The following is a 13,853-nucleotide window of genomic DNA, read 5'->3' as shown; positions in this document are numbered from 1 at the left end:
AGCTGCTTTGGGGACTCTGGCTCACTCAGGCCGGGGGGGAGGGAGGGGCACGGAGTGCGGGGCGGGCCTGCGGCGGCAGAGGCCGGCGTGACGTTGCACCAGCTTGAGGCGCTCTGTGCGTTCTCCTGGGGAAGTTGTCCCTGGTTCCCAGGACCCTGGCAGTGGTGGGCTGCACAGGCTCCCCAGAAGGGGGGTGTGGATAGTGACCTGTGCTTGCACACAGGCTCCTTGGTGGCGGCAGCAGCAGCCTTAGCGTCTCATGCCCGGCTCTGGGGTCCGCGCTGTTAGCCGCGGCTCGCGCCCGTCTCTGGAGCTCCTTTAAGCAGCTCTCTTAATCCCCTCTCCTCGCGCACCAGGAAACAAAGAGGGAAGAAAAAGTCTCTTGCCTCTTCGGCAGCTCCAGACTTTTCCCCAACTCCCTCCCGGCTAGCCGTGGTGCCCCAATCCCCTGCAGGCTGTGTTCACGCCGCCAACCCCAGTCCTTTCCCTGTGCTCCAACCAAAGCCCGAGCCTCAGCTCCCAGCCACCGCCCGCCCTGGCGGGTGAGCAGACAAGCTTCTCGGGCTGGTGAGTGCTGGTCGGCACCGATCCTCTGTGCGGGAATCTCTCCGCTTTGCCCTCTGCACCCCTGTGGCTGCGCTCTCCTCCGCAGCTCCGAAGCTTTCCCCCTCCACCTCCCGCAGTCTCCGCCTGCGAAGGGGCTTCCTAGTGTGTGGAAACCTTTCCTCCTTCACAACTCCCTCCCACTGGTGCAGGTCCCAACCCTATTCTTTGTCTCTGTTTTTTCTTTTTCTTTTGCCCTACCCAGGTACGTGGGGAGTTTCTTGCCTTTTGGGAGGCCTGAGGTCTTCTGCCAGCGTTCTGTAGGTGTTCTGTACGAGTTGTTCCACGTGTAGATGTATTTATGATGTAGTTGTGGGGAGGAAGGTGACCTCCACGTCTTACTCCTCTGCCATCTTGAAGCTCCCCAGAATACATATTCTTTTGAAGTGCACATAGAACATTTATCAAGACAGACCATGTGGATTTATAATGATTGAAATCATACAAAATATGTTCTCTGATTAGAATGAAATTAAATTAAGAATTAATAACAGAAAAATATCTGGAATAATCTTTACATATTAGGAAACTAAAGAACACACATAATTCATAGGTCAAAGAAGAAATCACAGGGAAATTAGAAAATATTTAGAATAAAATGAAACACAACATATCAAAATTTGTGGTAAGCAACTAATGCAGTGCTCAGAGAAAAACGTATACCTTTAAATGCTTACATTAGAAAAGAAGAAAAGGCTAAAGCCAGTGGTGTAAATTTCTAGTTTAAGAAGCTAGAAAAAGAGGAACAAGTTAAGCACAAAGAAAGTAGAGTAAATAATAAAAATGAGAGCAGAAATCAATGAAATAAGAAATGGTCAAAGAATGGAAAAAAAATAATTAAGCCCAAAACTGTTTTTTTCTTTCAATAAATAAAATTGAAAGATCTTTAGCTAGAATGATCCAGAAAAAGACACAAATTATCAGTATCTAGAATAAAAGAGAAGGCATCACTATAGATCCTACAGACACTGAAAGGATAAATAAAATTAAATATCATTGTTATTATTGTTATTGATGTAATGTCAATGTAATGCCAATATATTTGACAACATATGAAATTGACAAATTTCTTGAAAGATACATAGTACCAAAAATGGCACAGAAAGAAACAGAAAACCTGAATAGCTTTGTCTGGCATTACTGGTGAAACAACCAAATATGTAAGAAAAGAAAACATACCGATTTTACAGAAACTCTTTCGGAAAAGAAAAGGGAAAATGAATTTTAGGAGCACCCCGAAACCAAAACCCAGACAAAAGCTTATGAGCACATGTGCTGGGGGCACTACTGCATCCATCACGGGTCTCTGTCTCGCAGGTATGCCGGTATCCTTCTGGACGAGGACGTCTTCCGAGGTTAGGAGCTTGTCGGCAGTCACCGGCTGCAGGTGCTGGTGGCAGGGCTGAAGGCCTACAGTACCTGGGAGAACATCGGCTACCTGCAGGACGGCTGAGAGTGCACCGGAGGCCTGGTGAGCCCCCGCGGGCCCCCAGTCCTGCAGGGTCTGCATGGTTACACGTGTGGGGGCTGACCGTGTGGCCAGTGGGATTTGGAACCAGGTGGAATTCCCTCCTGCCCTTGTGACCCTGGATGCATTACTTAATTTTGTCACCTGTGCATGTCCACCTTCTTGGATGCTGTGAGGACTGATGCAGACCGTGCTTGTAAAATGCTTGGCCCGTGGAGGCCCGCGGTAAAGGTCATGAAACTTGGTGGTGGTGGTTGTTGAGAGTATAGGAAAGGGCCAGTGGGGGGTCAGATGATCAAAGCTCTGCTCCAGTGTTTAAATCCCTTGGGGAGAAGGCAGGAGTGACCCCAGGGGTTTCTACCCTGGGAAGGAGGCAAATGGGGATATGCCAACCATTTAGAGAGTGTATAGAGTGTCCCCAGCCCAACCCTCAGACCATTTTGAGCAGTGAGGGGTGTGAGGTATGAGAAACCCCAATATGAATCTTTGCCGAGTCGAGGGGGGTCTGAGGACAGCTGGGATCTGTGCTCTATTCAATCCTGAGAGTGGAGGCGCCTGCGTGATGCAGGATGCCAGAGTCTCTGCATCCCTGTGGGAGCCCAGCACTGGTGAGAAAGGGGACCCAAGTGGGGTCTCTGAGGACAGGATGTGGGGGATATGTGGTTGTGGACCTGTGACTCTGTGGCATTGCACGGCTGCAGACATCAGCTCTGATGGCATCTGAGGTTCAGCCCCAGATGACAGCGCTGTGTGGCCTCATCGTCCTGTGGGCCAGAAGCAGGCCCTGCAGGAAGAGCAGGGAGGAGGGAGCCCCTCTTGGGCCTTGGGCCTGAATTCCATCTTGAACTTGACTGAGTATTTGCCTAACAACAGTAGCTCTGAACCTGAAGGGGAGGCTGAAGAATTTTAGCCTCAGTGAGAAGGGGTCAAGAGCAAGTCCAGGGTGGTTGTAGAGAATAAAAGGGGAGGATGCGTTTCTGGAGAGCCCGGCCTCAGAGCATCAGATTCGGGGTCCATGGCGGGGCGAGGAGGGGCTGGGCCTTCACCACCGGCAGAGCCCAAGGTTTCTCCCACATGAACGGTGAGGATGGGACTGGGAGCCTCCTGTGTCCTTTCATCTGAGAGTCACCATGCTCACTTCTCTCACGGTGGCTGAGTAAGGATGTGCACGTGGTGAAGGGGACCTTGGTTGGTCAGACGTGCGTACTGTGTCTGTGACGGTGGGGGACATGCTTGCTTTTCCAGTGGGAATGATGTCGGGTCCGCCTGGAAAAGAAGGAGAATAGGGAATAAAGTGACAGCTGGCGCTGGGGCGCAGCTGGACCAGGAGTACAGGTCCTCTGAGGCGGCTGGGGGCGATGGCTTATAATGACCTTGAGTGACCTGACACGTGTGAGGCCCCTGCCAAGGGGCTGGTTTCCATCCATCCAGTGGCCCTGCCCGCTCATGCCCTCCTTCGTTGCCACGCACCGACCAGCAATGCAGAAATGACCCCTTCACCCACCATACTATGGAAAAGAACCTGACCGTGGAGGGCTGCTCTTCCAGGCTGGATGCCAGGCCTGTAATCCCACCGGGCACTGCTGCCTCATGAGGCTTTGCTTCCCAGTAGCTCCTCAGCAGTGGATGCAGAGGGCCCTGATTTCCATTTCTGTTCCTTCCCTTCTCCTCTCCACCCCCATATCCACCCAACACCTAGCCCAAGGCTATTTGTAGAGACATAAATATTTGTTGAAAGGAAAGCATGAGCATCTTCTAATTGTTCTAAGTTATATTTACAAACACCTCATCTTGTGCAGGCAGGAGGTCTCCAGGAGTGAGGTGTAAATGTCTGGGAGATCCCGAGATGGTATTGAAAACCACCTCTTTCACGGCCCGTAGGTCTAAGTAGGTCTTGCTTCAAAAAAATGTATTTCAACACACATTTACTGGGTTTGAAGCCAGCAACCCTGGGTGTGACCACAGGAAAGTTTTTCCCTTCACTATGCCTCATTTTCCCCATATATAAAATGAGGATAAACTCTCCTTTGTAGTGGTTGTGAGGATTAAGTTATGCAAGATGATGAGCATAAAATGCTTCACATGTGAACCCAGGAAGCAGCAGCTGACATCTTTATGGTGTGCTTACCCTGGGGATTTGGAGAAAAAAAAAATACCACATGGTCTGTTTTGCTTGCCATCGTAAAGATGGATACAGAACCCAGACTGGTATGGCAGGTCCTATGCAGCAGCTGGGGCTGGGAGGACTCAGTGACATCTGGAGGGGGGCGGGGGGCAGTCGCTGAGCAGTGTCATTTTAGCAATTTAGAGGATGAACGAGAGGCTTCGAGATGGGGGTCTGAGGACCTGCTGGATAAAGGGATACCTGCACACAGGTGAAGGTGTGGGAGTGTGTGGCGCATCTAGGGACACTGGGACAGGCATGGGCGGGGTTCAGGTGAAGGTGCAAGGGAGGAATGGCAACTTTATTCAGAAAGCCAGCAGACCGAGAAGATGGTGGACTCGTGTCCCAAAGAACCATCTTACTTGAGTTAGAATTCAGGCTTCTTTTGTACTAAAATGGGAGGGAGTGTGGTTAGTTGTTGCAAACTTCTTGGTGTCAGAATCCTTTGTTCTTGCAGCTGTCCTTGTAGTTCAGGTCACGAAGTTCCTGTAAACCTTCCACAAGACAAATGTTATTCTCTGTTCTGCAACTTCTTATCTCTTATTTGAATGGGAAAGTGTTATACCTTTAAAGGTCAGAGCCTTGCGAATGGGCTATCCTGTATATTTTCAGGCTGTAAGCAACATTCTTAACTTGTAGCAAAAGCAATAGAATACAAAGGTTAAAGTGAAAGAACAGATCCAATATGGAGTCAGATTTGTTCTTCCCTATTGCAAAAGGGCAGGGACCAAGTCTTTGATCACCACAACCCTACTTCTGACTGTAGTGGGGAATATCAGTAAGCAGCTGTTGACTGACTAAACAGACTGAATGATAGACTGATAGACAGACTGATGTCCATCAGACAGATGGACTGATGGACAGATGGACTGACTAAATAAATGACTGCCCTGTGCCTCCATTTTTCTTTCTTACCCTTAGAAGTTAAGATTAATCCACAAAACTTGGCCCCTTTGGTCTTTCCTTGCTTTATTATTACTTTTTACCTTGAACATTTTATTTAAACATCTGACTCTATTGTTAAGTATTTGGAGACAAAGAACACGGGCATTGCCTTGAGGCTACTCATATTCAGAAGCAGGCTCTAAAGCCTGTACAGACCCATTCTGATGGCTCATTTGTTGAGTAGTTTAGGAAACAGGGACTTGAGAAGAGGGCTGGGATGGAAAATCATTGTTTTCGCTTTTGCGGTACGCGGGCCTCTCACTGTTGTGGCCTCTCCCGTTGCGGAGCACAGGCTCCGGACGCGCAGGCTCAGCGGCCATGGCTCACGGGCCCAGCCGCTCCACGGCATGTGGGATCTTCCCGGACCGGGGCGCGAACCCGTGTCCCCTGCATCAGCAGGCGGACTGTCAACCACTGTGCCACCAGGGAAGCCCTGGGATGGAAAATCATTGTACAATTTATCAAGATATGACTAATCTGGCACCTAATTTTTGCCTCTACTTTAAACATACACCCTGTTTAAATCCCGTTTCCCTGGACTGCTAACTTTCATGTTTGTTACTATTGCCTGAAGTGAGCAATGTCTGTGGAAGGCAGCTTCTTTGCCGAGGAAAGCATATTTGAAATCACATTTCTTGTATTATTTTCACCAATTACAGAAGTGGTGCATATCCATCGTAGAAATTTTTGAAACTACAAAGACACAAAGAAGAAAGTAAATAAATCCCACAATTATACTTTCCCAGGGATGATTGCTATCATTTGCACTGTATTCGTTCTATGCACTGTGTACGTATGTGTTTAAAATTTTATAACCTCTCCTTTTCATCTATGAGTTGATATGGATACCCCTTCCGATCATTTCTTTGCAGTGAAGTTTTGACGGCTGGTACCATTTATCATGGAGAGGCACCATACTTTATTCAGCTAACTCTTTAGTGTATGTCAAATTTTTCTTTATTACAAATGACACTATAGACAGCATTTTAGTAGCAAACTTTTTTTCCACATACCTATGATCGTTTCCTTGAGATCAATTATTTAAATGATATTTGTATTGTCACCAAAGGTTATACTAGTTCCCACTTCTGCCAGGAGTTGAACACAAAATCTTAATAGTTGCAGGACTACTGGATTTCAAATTCTTTTGACCGTGACCCATAGAAAAGGGTACACTTTCAGTACCACCCCGTATTTACAAACACATATACACAAAATTGAAAAGATAAATTTTATGAAACAGTACTCATCTCACTATTGTGATCTAGTGCTCTAGTATTTTCTTTTAATTTTATGTCATTTTAAGCAAAGCTAGTCATGATGCATTAAGCTGATTTCATCACCTGCTAGTGGGTCATAGACTGTAATTTTCACAACGCAGCCTGGACTCACAGATCAAAAAAGGGCCTTGCTATATAGAGTTGAGAGCTGCACCTCAGCAGAGTGCGTCCACAGTGATAAAAAGAAGCTGGGCTTTCAGGGGAAAGTATTTTCTAGCTCAGTCTGTGGGGTGGCTTCTGCTAAGACCCAAATCTGATAATTCCGTTTTCACCGGAACGCTACTAATTTGGCCCTTTAGGATTTAAGATTATGTATCTGTAAGTGGGAAAGAGATAAAGGCCTTTAAATATCTCCTAAGCACAGACACTAATAGAAAATGATCAGTTCTTGCTGGCTGCTGCCTCATCTTGGATCTGAGGGGAAAACTCATTGAACAGCAGCCTCCAGCGTTTGGACCGGGCGAGAGTTCACGATCCCAGCATTGCTGCTCTTAATCTGTTCCATGGAAACTTTTGGATTCTGAGAGTTTTTCTCTTCATAAATCAGTGTTTCCATAGCACTTGGTGGTCGATTTGAATAACATCATCACTCTGTGTCAGGAAGTCATGAGAAAGTCTTAGGTTGGCTGTTTCTACAAGAGCCTTGGCAATCGCTGCCTCCCCTGAATGTTGCAGAAGTAGCCCTTAGCAGTGAAGTGGATATATACACAGAGTGCAAACAGAAGGGAACTTTGGAATTGAACTATATTTCCATCTTTTAACTCCTTTGCTTCCCAGCTTAAATTTTTTCTAACTCTCTCTACCTTTTCAGCGAAGTCTGTCACATTTTGTGCATAAAGCCTGGGATCAATGAGATTTCATGCAAAACAAGAAAATTTTTTCCAAAATCAGATTCTCAGATGAACACTGGCTGGAACTTTCATAATTCATGTTCATGCAGTCACTCCGTTGCCTTAATGACTGTTGGTTAAGAGTCATTGTTAAGTGTTTCTAAGTTCTTTCTATGTGTGGAGCAGTGTACTAGGTACATATTCCCTGTCTTGAGGGCCAGGACATGTGAGGGGTGCACACTGTACACTGCATGCAACTGGGAGGCCCCAAGGTCTCAGTCAAATGAGCATTAGTGGACTTTTGTTTCCGACAAAGTTGGAGTAACAGACAAGCAGATATACCCTCCTGACTGAAACAACTTAAAAAATGGACAATATGTATGAAAAAACAGTTGGCGAGATGCTGGACGTCAGGCAGTGAGGGGCAGTGATCTCTGAGAGAGAGGAAATCAACCAGATGAGCCCTACAGTTGCCCCTGTTTACTGCCGTGTGGGTGTTCCCATGCCACGCCTCACGAGGGGAAACCAAGGCAGAGCTCATGGAGCTGAGAGTCCAGGGAGACCCACACATCTAGAATTCACAGGATAAAGAACCAGACAGAGAACTCAGAGACCTACAGCCAGTCCCCTGCGATCATTCCGTTGACACTGGCTATTGCATAAGTGTGAGGAAACCACTCGAGGCTGCGGAAAGAATCACCCAAAAGGATTAGAGGGAACAGGGACTTCCCTGGTGGCACAGTGGTTAAGAATCCACCTGCCAATGCAGGGGACATGGGTTCAAGCCCTGGTCCGGGAAGATCCCACATGCTGCGGAGCAACTAAGCCTGTGCATGACAACTACTGCGCACCAAAACTACTGAGCCCACGAGCCACATCTACTGAAGCCTGGGTGCTCTAGAGCCCGTGCTCCACAAGAGAAGCCACAGCAACGAGAAGCTTGCACACTGCAAGAAAGAGTAGCCCCCTGCTCACTGCAACTAGAGAAAGCCCAAACAGCAACGAAGACCCAATGCAGCCAAAAATAAATAAATAAAATTTATTAAAAACAAAAAAGATTAGAGGGATCAGTATCCAGTGCTCACACGGGGCTGGGAATAGTACGTTTTCCCACCAGCCAGTCTGGAATACCTTAAGACTTACAAATGAGAAAAAAAGAAATGTTAGGTATAAAAGACCAAAGGTAAGGATGACAGATTTCTCATTGGAAAAAATGCAAGCAAGAAAACGTTGGAGCAACATTTTTAAAGTACTAAAAAGAAAAATAATCTAAAGCTCTATACTCAGCAAAATTATGTTTCCAAAAAAAAGAAGGCATAATAAAGACATTTTCAGACCTGCAAAAATTGAGGGGATTTATCACCAACAGGCTTTTACTATAAGAAATATTAAAGGAAATTCTTCATGCAGAAGGAAAATAATATTGGATAGAAGTATGGGTTTGCACAAAGAAATGAAAAGCGCCAAAAATATCAATAGTAACTAAATGTGTCAATATATAAAATTTTTTTAGTATTTAAATCTCTTTAAACAAAAATCATAACAACATAGTGTGAGGTGTATAACTTATGTAAAAGTAAAAATGTATGATAGTAAGAACAGCAAGGCCAGAAGGGGAGAAAAAGAAGTGTGCTATTGTAAGGTTCTTGTACTGTAAATGAAGTGCTGCAGTATCACCTACCTGGAAGTAGACTGTGGTAAGTTGCAGATTTATACTATAAATCCTAAAGCTTCTACTAAAATAATAAAACCAAAACTTGTAGCCAAGTAGCCCACCAAAGAGTTAAAATGGAATTATAACGGTACTAAGTTTATCCAAAAGAAGGCAGAAGAAGAGGAAATGTGGGAGAATAAAGAGATTGTTCAAATAGAAAACCTCCAGATGGCAGATGTAAACCTAACCATATTAATAAACACTTTAAATGCAAATACCCCAATTAAAAGGCAGAGATGATCAGGATGGAGGTTGGCTGGCAGGTCCAGACCCTTCTTTTCCTCCCAGACCCTCTGAGGTGATTCCCTGCCACTGAGCCTGCGCTCTAGAGCCCGCGAGCTACAACTGCTGAGCCCACGTGCCACAACTACTGAAGCCCGCACATCTAGAGCCCATGAGGGAAGTGCGGCGAGATGTGGCTCAATGATCCCAAACCTCCTTAGTGAGTCAGGGAGGGGCTGGAACGGGAGCTGGCGGGGGCAGCTTGTGTTCCTGGTGCAGCCGTGTACCTTTCCCGTGCTTACACTTGGTCTGGTCTGCGTTGTGGCTTCTAACCTCCGCGTGTAAGCGGAGAATCCACCGGCCTGGTTTGGACGTGTTGAAAACCCTTCACCTGCCTGGTGGGAACGCGGAGAACAGACTCTGCCGGCTCGGAGGAGTCACGTGACTCAGTTCCGCTGCTTCCTTTGCTTCCCACCTTCTTCCTTTAAGGATTGATGGGGTCTGGACTTCCCTAGTGGCACAGTGGTTAAGAATCTGCCTGCCAATTCAGGGGACACGGGTTCGAGCCCTGGTTTGGGAAGATCCCACATGCCGCGAGCAACTAAGCCCGTGCGCCACAACTACTGAGCCCATGCACCACAACTACTGAAGCCCGGGCGCCTAGATCCCGTGCTCCGGAACAAGAGAATCCACGCAATGAGAACCCTGCACACCGCAACGAAGAGTAGCCCCTGCTCACCACAACTAGAGAAAACCGTGGGCAGCAATGAAGACCCAACACAGCCAAAAATAAATAAATAAATAAATTTATTTTTTTTTTAAAAAAAAGGATTGATGGGGTCAACCAAATTTTCAGGCTGTTGATATTTAACTGAACTTGCACATGGCCTCTTTTCTCCACATCCAAGCAAACCCAGATTGAATTTCCTACAACCAGCTGAGTGAGGAGTGGGAAAGAGAACCCTGGATTCCATTTCTGATTCATGCCGGACCGTGTCATGGAGAGGGCATTCTGAGTGGTGCGGGGGCACCTCGTCATGGAAGGGGTGGAATCTCAAGGTCAGGATGCTGTGACCTTGGGCCTTACCCCTGGGAGTCTCAGTTTCCTTCTCTCTTAAAGCCTAGCGCATGGTAGGCGCTCAGTAAATACTTGACTCTCCTCTTCCTTCTTCCTGGATGTGATTCCAGTGAAGGGTCCCAACTCTCTCCCCTTCTCCTCTCCCTGTCCCCGACCCTGACACATTCTACCTGCCTGGGAGCTGCCTGCTTGGGGCTCTTCAGGGTGCAGCCTTGGACCCTGGAGGCAAGTCAGATTCTCAGCAAATCAGACTCCAAAGCATCAGCATCTGCAAAGACAGGCCCGGGGCCAGCACAGGCTGCATGGTCCCCACTGTGGGCCGCCCCCGCAACCCCCGTAGAGCTGCAGCCCCAGCTGCTGACCTTGGCCCTGCACAGCCAAATTCTTCACAGCGACCTTCTACAGTATCCCTTGGGCCTTGAGTGTTACCTGTACCTGGATGGCCTGGGGCTGTGCCGTCCAACACTGAAAGACGCCACCCCTGGACTCACTGGGTCCTCAGAATCAGTCTCCACTACAGGACTTTAGGCCCCCCGTCCATTAGGGCCCCTCCGTGGGCGCCTTCTCATCTCCATCCCCTGGCTGCTCCGTTTCTCCTCAGTGTATCCCCGAATGCCACATGGGAGAGCAGAACTGGCTGAAGCAGCGTAAAGAAATACGTGGACAAAATTGGAGCAAATAAAGTCTTAGAAGATATCTCTGACCCAGCATGATGATAAGGTTATCAGCAAACACACATCGACTGTTCCTTTCATGTCAGACACGGAGCTGCTGTTTGCTGTTTGGAGATATAATCCAGCTGGACAATGACAGAATCATTATGTTTTAAAGATTGCACAAGAGGACACTGAAACAATTACAAGTGTTTATAAATTAAAGAAGAAAAAGTGGTGTGATGCTGACCCCCGTGGTTATTCAGTGGACTTAGTCCCAAGGCTGGATCCTCAGGGAGATGCACCACCACCTCGTTTATCTGGCAGCAGCCATTTCTTGGAACACAGCCAAGGCCTGAAATAAGCAAAACAGAACTCTGAGAATCCCAAAGAGATGATGCGAAGTCCACGTGCTGAAGCTCAGGCCCTCACTCTACTCCTGAAGGAGCCTGTCCAGCCTCCGCTAGGAGCCTGCTTCTGCTAGTCGACTCTTACATGTGTTCCTGGTTTCCTGCGGTGCTGCAGACTAGGAAGGATATATGGTCTCCAAATGCAGGCAGCTAAGAGTGCTGGTGACCAAACAAGAGCCAGAAGAACTAGAAGAACGAAACTCAAAAATCCAAGAGCTCAGGGGTCAGTTCCCAACCCCAAGGAGGACTTGAAGCTCTTCTAGAAGGCAAAGTGGGCTCCAGACAAGGTGGGCTAAGTGCAGGGAGACAGGCAGGCAGGCAGGCACAAGAAGGACTGTGAATCGAGGGCCTCCCTCCATCCTGGATGCTGCAGATTTGCTATTCCCTGGAATACAGTAGATAGTGTTTGTTGAAAGGCTCAGCTCTTCACAGCAATCCCCTAGACATGTATCTCTCAAAACAGATCAGTAGGTCAGCCTAACATGGCAGGTACCATTTTGCTCCCCATCCAATTTCATAAGGAGAAACAGAGCCAAGAAAAATCCTGGCTTGTGCCTGGACCATGTGTAGCTAGCGGTGCTGGTGGAGGATTCTAAGTCTGAGGGTCATGGGTCCAGCTGGCTAGGAATGCATATGTGGGCAGGGTAGGGGGAAATTAAGGCATAACACCAAGTAACTGGGTAGCAGGGTAGAAAGGGTTCAGCCCATACTCGGAAAGGATCCAGGGCCTGATCTGGCAAACCTCCTAAGAAGGGACTGGCTGGGGCCCAAGTGTTGACCTCAGTAGAAGGGCCGTCTCAGTGGTTACTGTAACAGCTTAATCAGCCAGACCCTTTGCTCAGCTCCAGCCTAACTTTTCTAGGGCACCAGCGAGTCTCTGACCAACTCCCTCCCTTTCCATTTCATAGACCAAAGACCCCTTTCTCTGGACAGACTGAGAGCCTTCAAGAAGAATCCCAATTCTGGGGCTCCAGATTAAGTCCTAGGCTCTGCTCATCTCTGCTGTCACTTTCTCATTGTAGGGATTTAGAAAGACAGCACAATAAAAAACACTTTACGATGGTTCGTTATTTCTCAATTTTGAAAGAATCTTGCTCCAAGATTAGAGGACTTGGCTCTAATTGTTCAAAAGAGGTTTCCACTCCTGACTCCCTGACATTCCTGAGTCCCTGCTAGGTAAAGTGCCAGGACCTGTGTAATTGTGGCCGCCTTTAATCCTCCAGCAGTCCTATGAGTGGGAATAACTGTCCACATGGGTGGAGGAATTAAGACCAGAGGTACATGCTATTTCTCCAGATCTAGTGAAAGTTGGGGACAGGGGTTCTAATTCAGTTTTTCTAAATCCTAGCCTTTTATCCCTATTTCTGGACCTTGCTTTTTTTCTGGGGGAGGGAGAGGATAACTTTGTTTCTGGCCCCTGGGTCCCATGATAATCAATGTTCTACACTTAGCCCTCATTTAACATTATCCACAATTTGTAAACAAGCCTCTGTGTTTTATTGTTAGCCTCTGGTCACTGGAAAAAAATCATCTCCTAGTGAGAACATCCACGTGTCATATTTGTGAGTGTCTTATGTTCACAGGTCTTATCTTGTCAAGCAAATGAGAGTTGGAGGTAGCAGGTAGTAAAACTGACCCTCATCACTGATAAAGAAAAGACAGATTACTAAAATGACCCAAGGACGATCCATTTTATTGGCAGCATTCCTTTGAAGATCTCAGCCCAAACTTCTTAAGGGCGTAAAGAAGGCAATTATAAATTTTATATGCGATGGATAACATCCAGACATATGATGTGGATAGAGCTGGCATCCATCCTGGGCCAATTTGCCAAATTTTGAATCTACTGTATCCTCATTTTGCCCTCCCTTGAGAGGGTTTATAACTCCTCAGAAAGATTCACTCTATCACATCAAGGAAATATGAATGGGGAAAAAATGAAGCTTCACAAGTTGACTTCTGAATTTGTGATCATCTCAGTTAAGATTCTTTCGGATGCAAGTAGGAGAGACCCATTACAGACTTGCTCAAGTAAGAAAGGAGAATATATCTTAAGAGAGAGAGAGATGTGTTCTGGAATCCAGGTCTCATGGGGACCAGGAACTTGGAAGGAGTCTAGAGTAGAGGCAGTTCTGCTCTTGGTTTCTCCTTCCCTTGGGGGTATAGTCTCAGGCTTTGCTTTTCTGGTGTCTGTCCATTCTCCATGCTCCTCTGCATATGTGGCTGCCCTTTGACTGTGGAGTTTATAATATCTCCATGCTAGCTACTCTCTGAGATGGTGTCTCATAGATTCAGTGCTGAATCCCTGGCTCAGCTGGAGTTGGTGTCCTTCCCAACCCAGAGATGTTCGGTTAGGGAATGGGGTCACAGATCATGAACATGCCTGCTGATGCCCCACGTGTATGGGTGGTAAGACAGTTCTCAGATAGTAGCTGAGCAGATGTCCGTTATAGTACATATGATAGCTTTTAAAATATTTCCTAACT

General features: G+C 47.0%; 1 protein-coding gene across 1 annotated transcript in view; it reads left to right on the top strand.

Moving 5' to 3' along the window:
• The window catches only part of ACOXL (acyl-CoA oxidase like), a gene marked incomplete at its 3' end in the record, with an annotated part of 382,726 nt that overhangs the window by 206,748 nt on the left and 162,125 nt on the right, over window positions 1–13,853 (top strand). The window contains 3 exon segments of the mRNA XM_082852053.1: window positions 1,921–1,960; window positions 1,964–2,053; window positions 2,057–2,074. Of these exon segments, the coding sequence (XP_082708179.1) occupies window positions 1,921–1,960; window positions 1,964–2,053; window positions 2,057–2,074 (148 nt within the window).

The sequence above is a fragment of the Leucopleurus acutus genome (assembly GCF_964270905.1).
Source record: "Leucopleurus acutus genome assembly, chromosome: 12".
NCBI lineage: Eukaryota > Metazoa > Chordata > Mammalia > Artiodactyla > Delphinidae > Leucopleurus > Leucopleurus acutus.
Note: the sequence above shows the minus strand (reverse complement) of the source record. Positions and strands in the feature narration are given on the sequence as shown.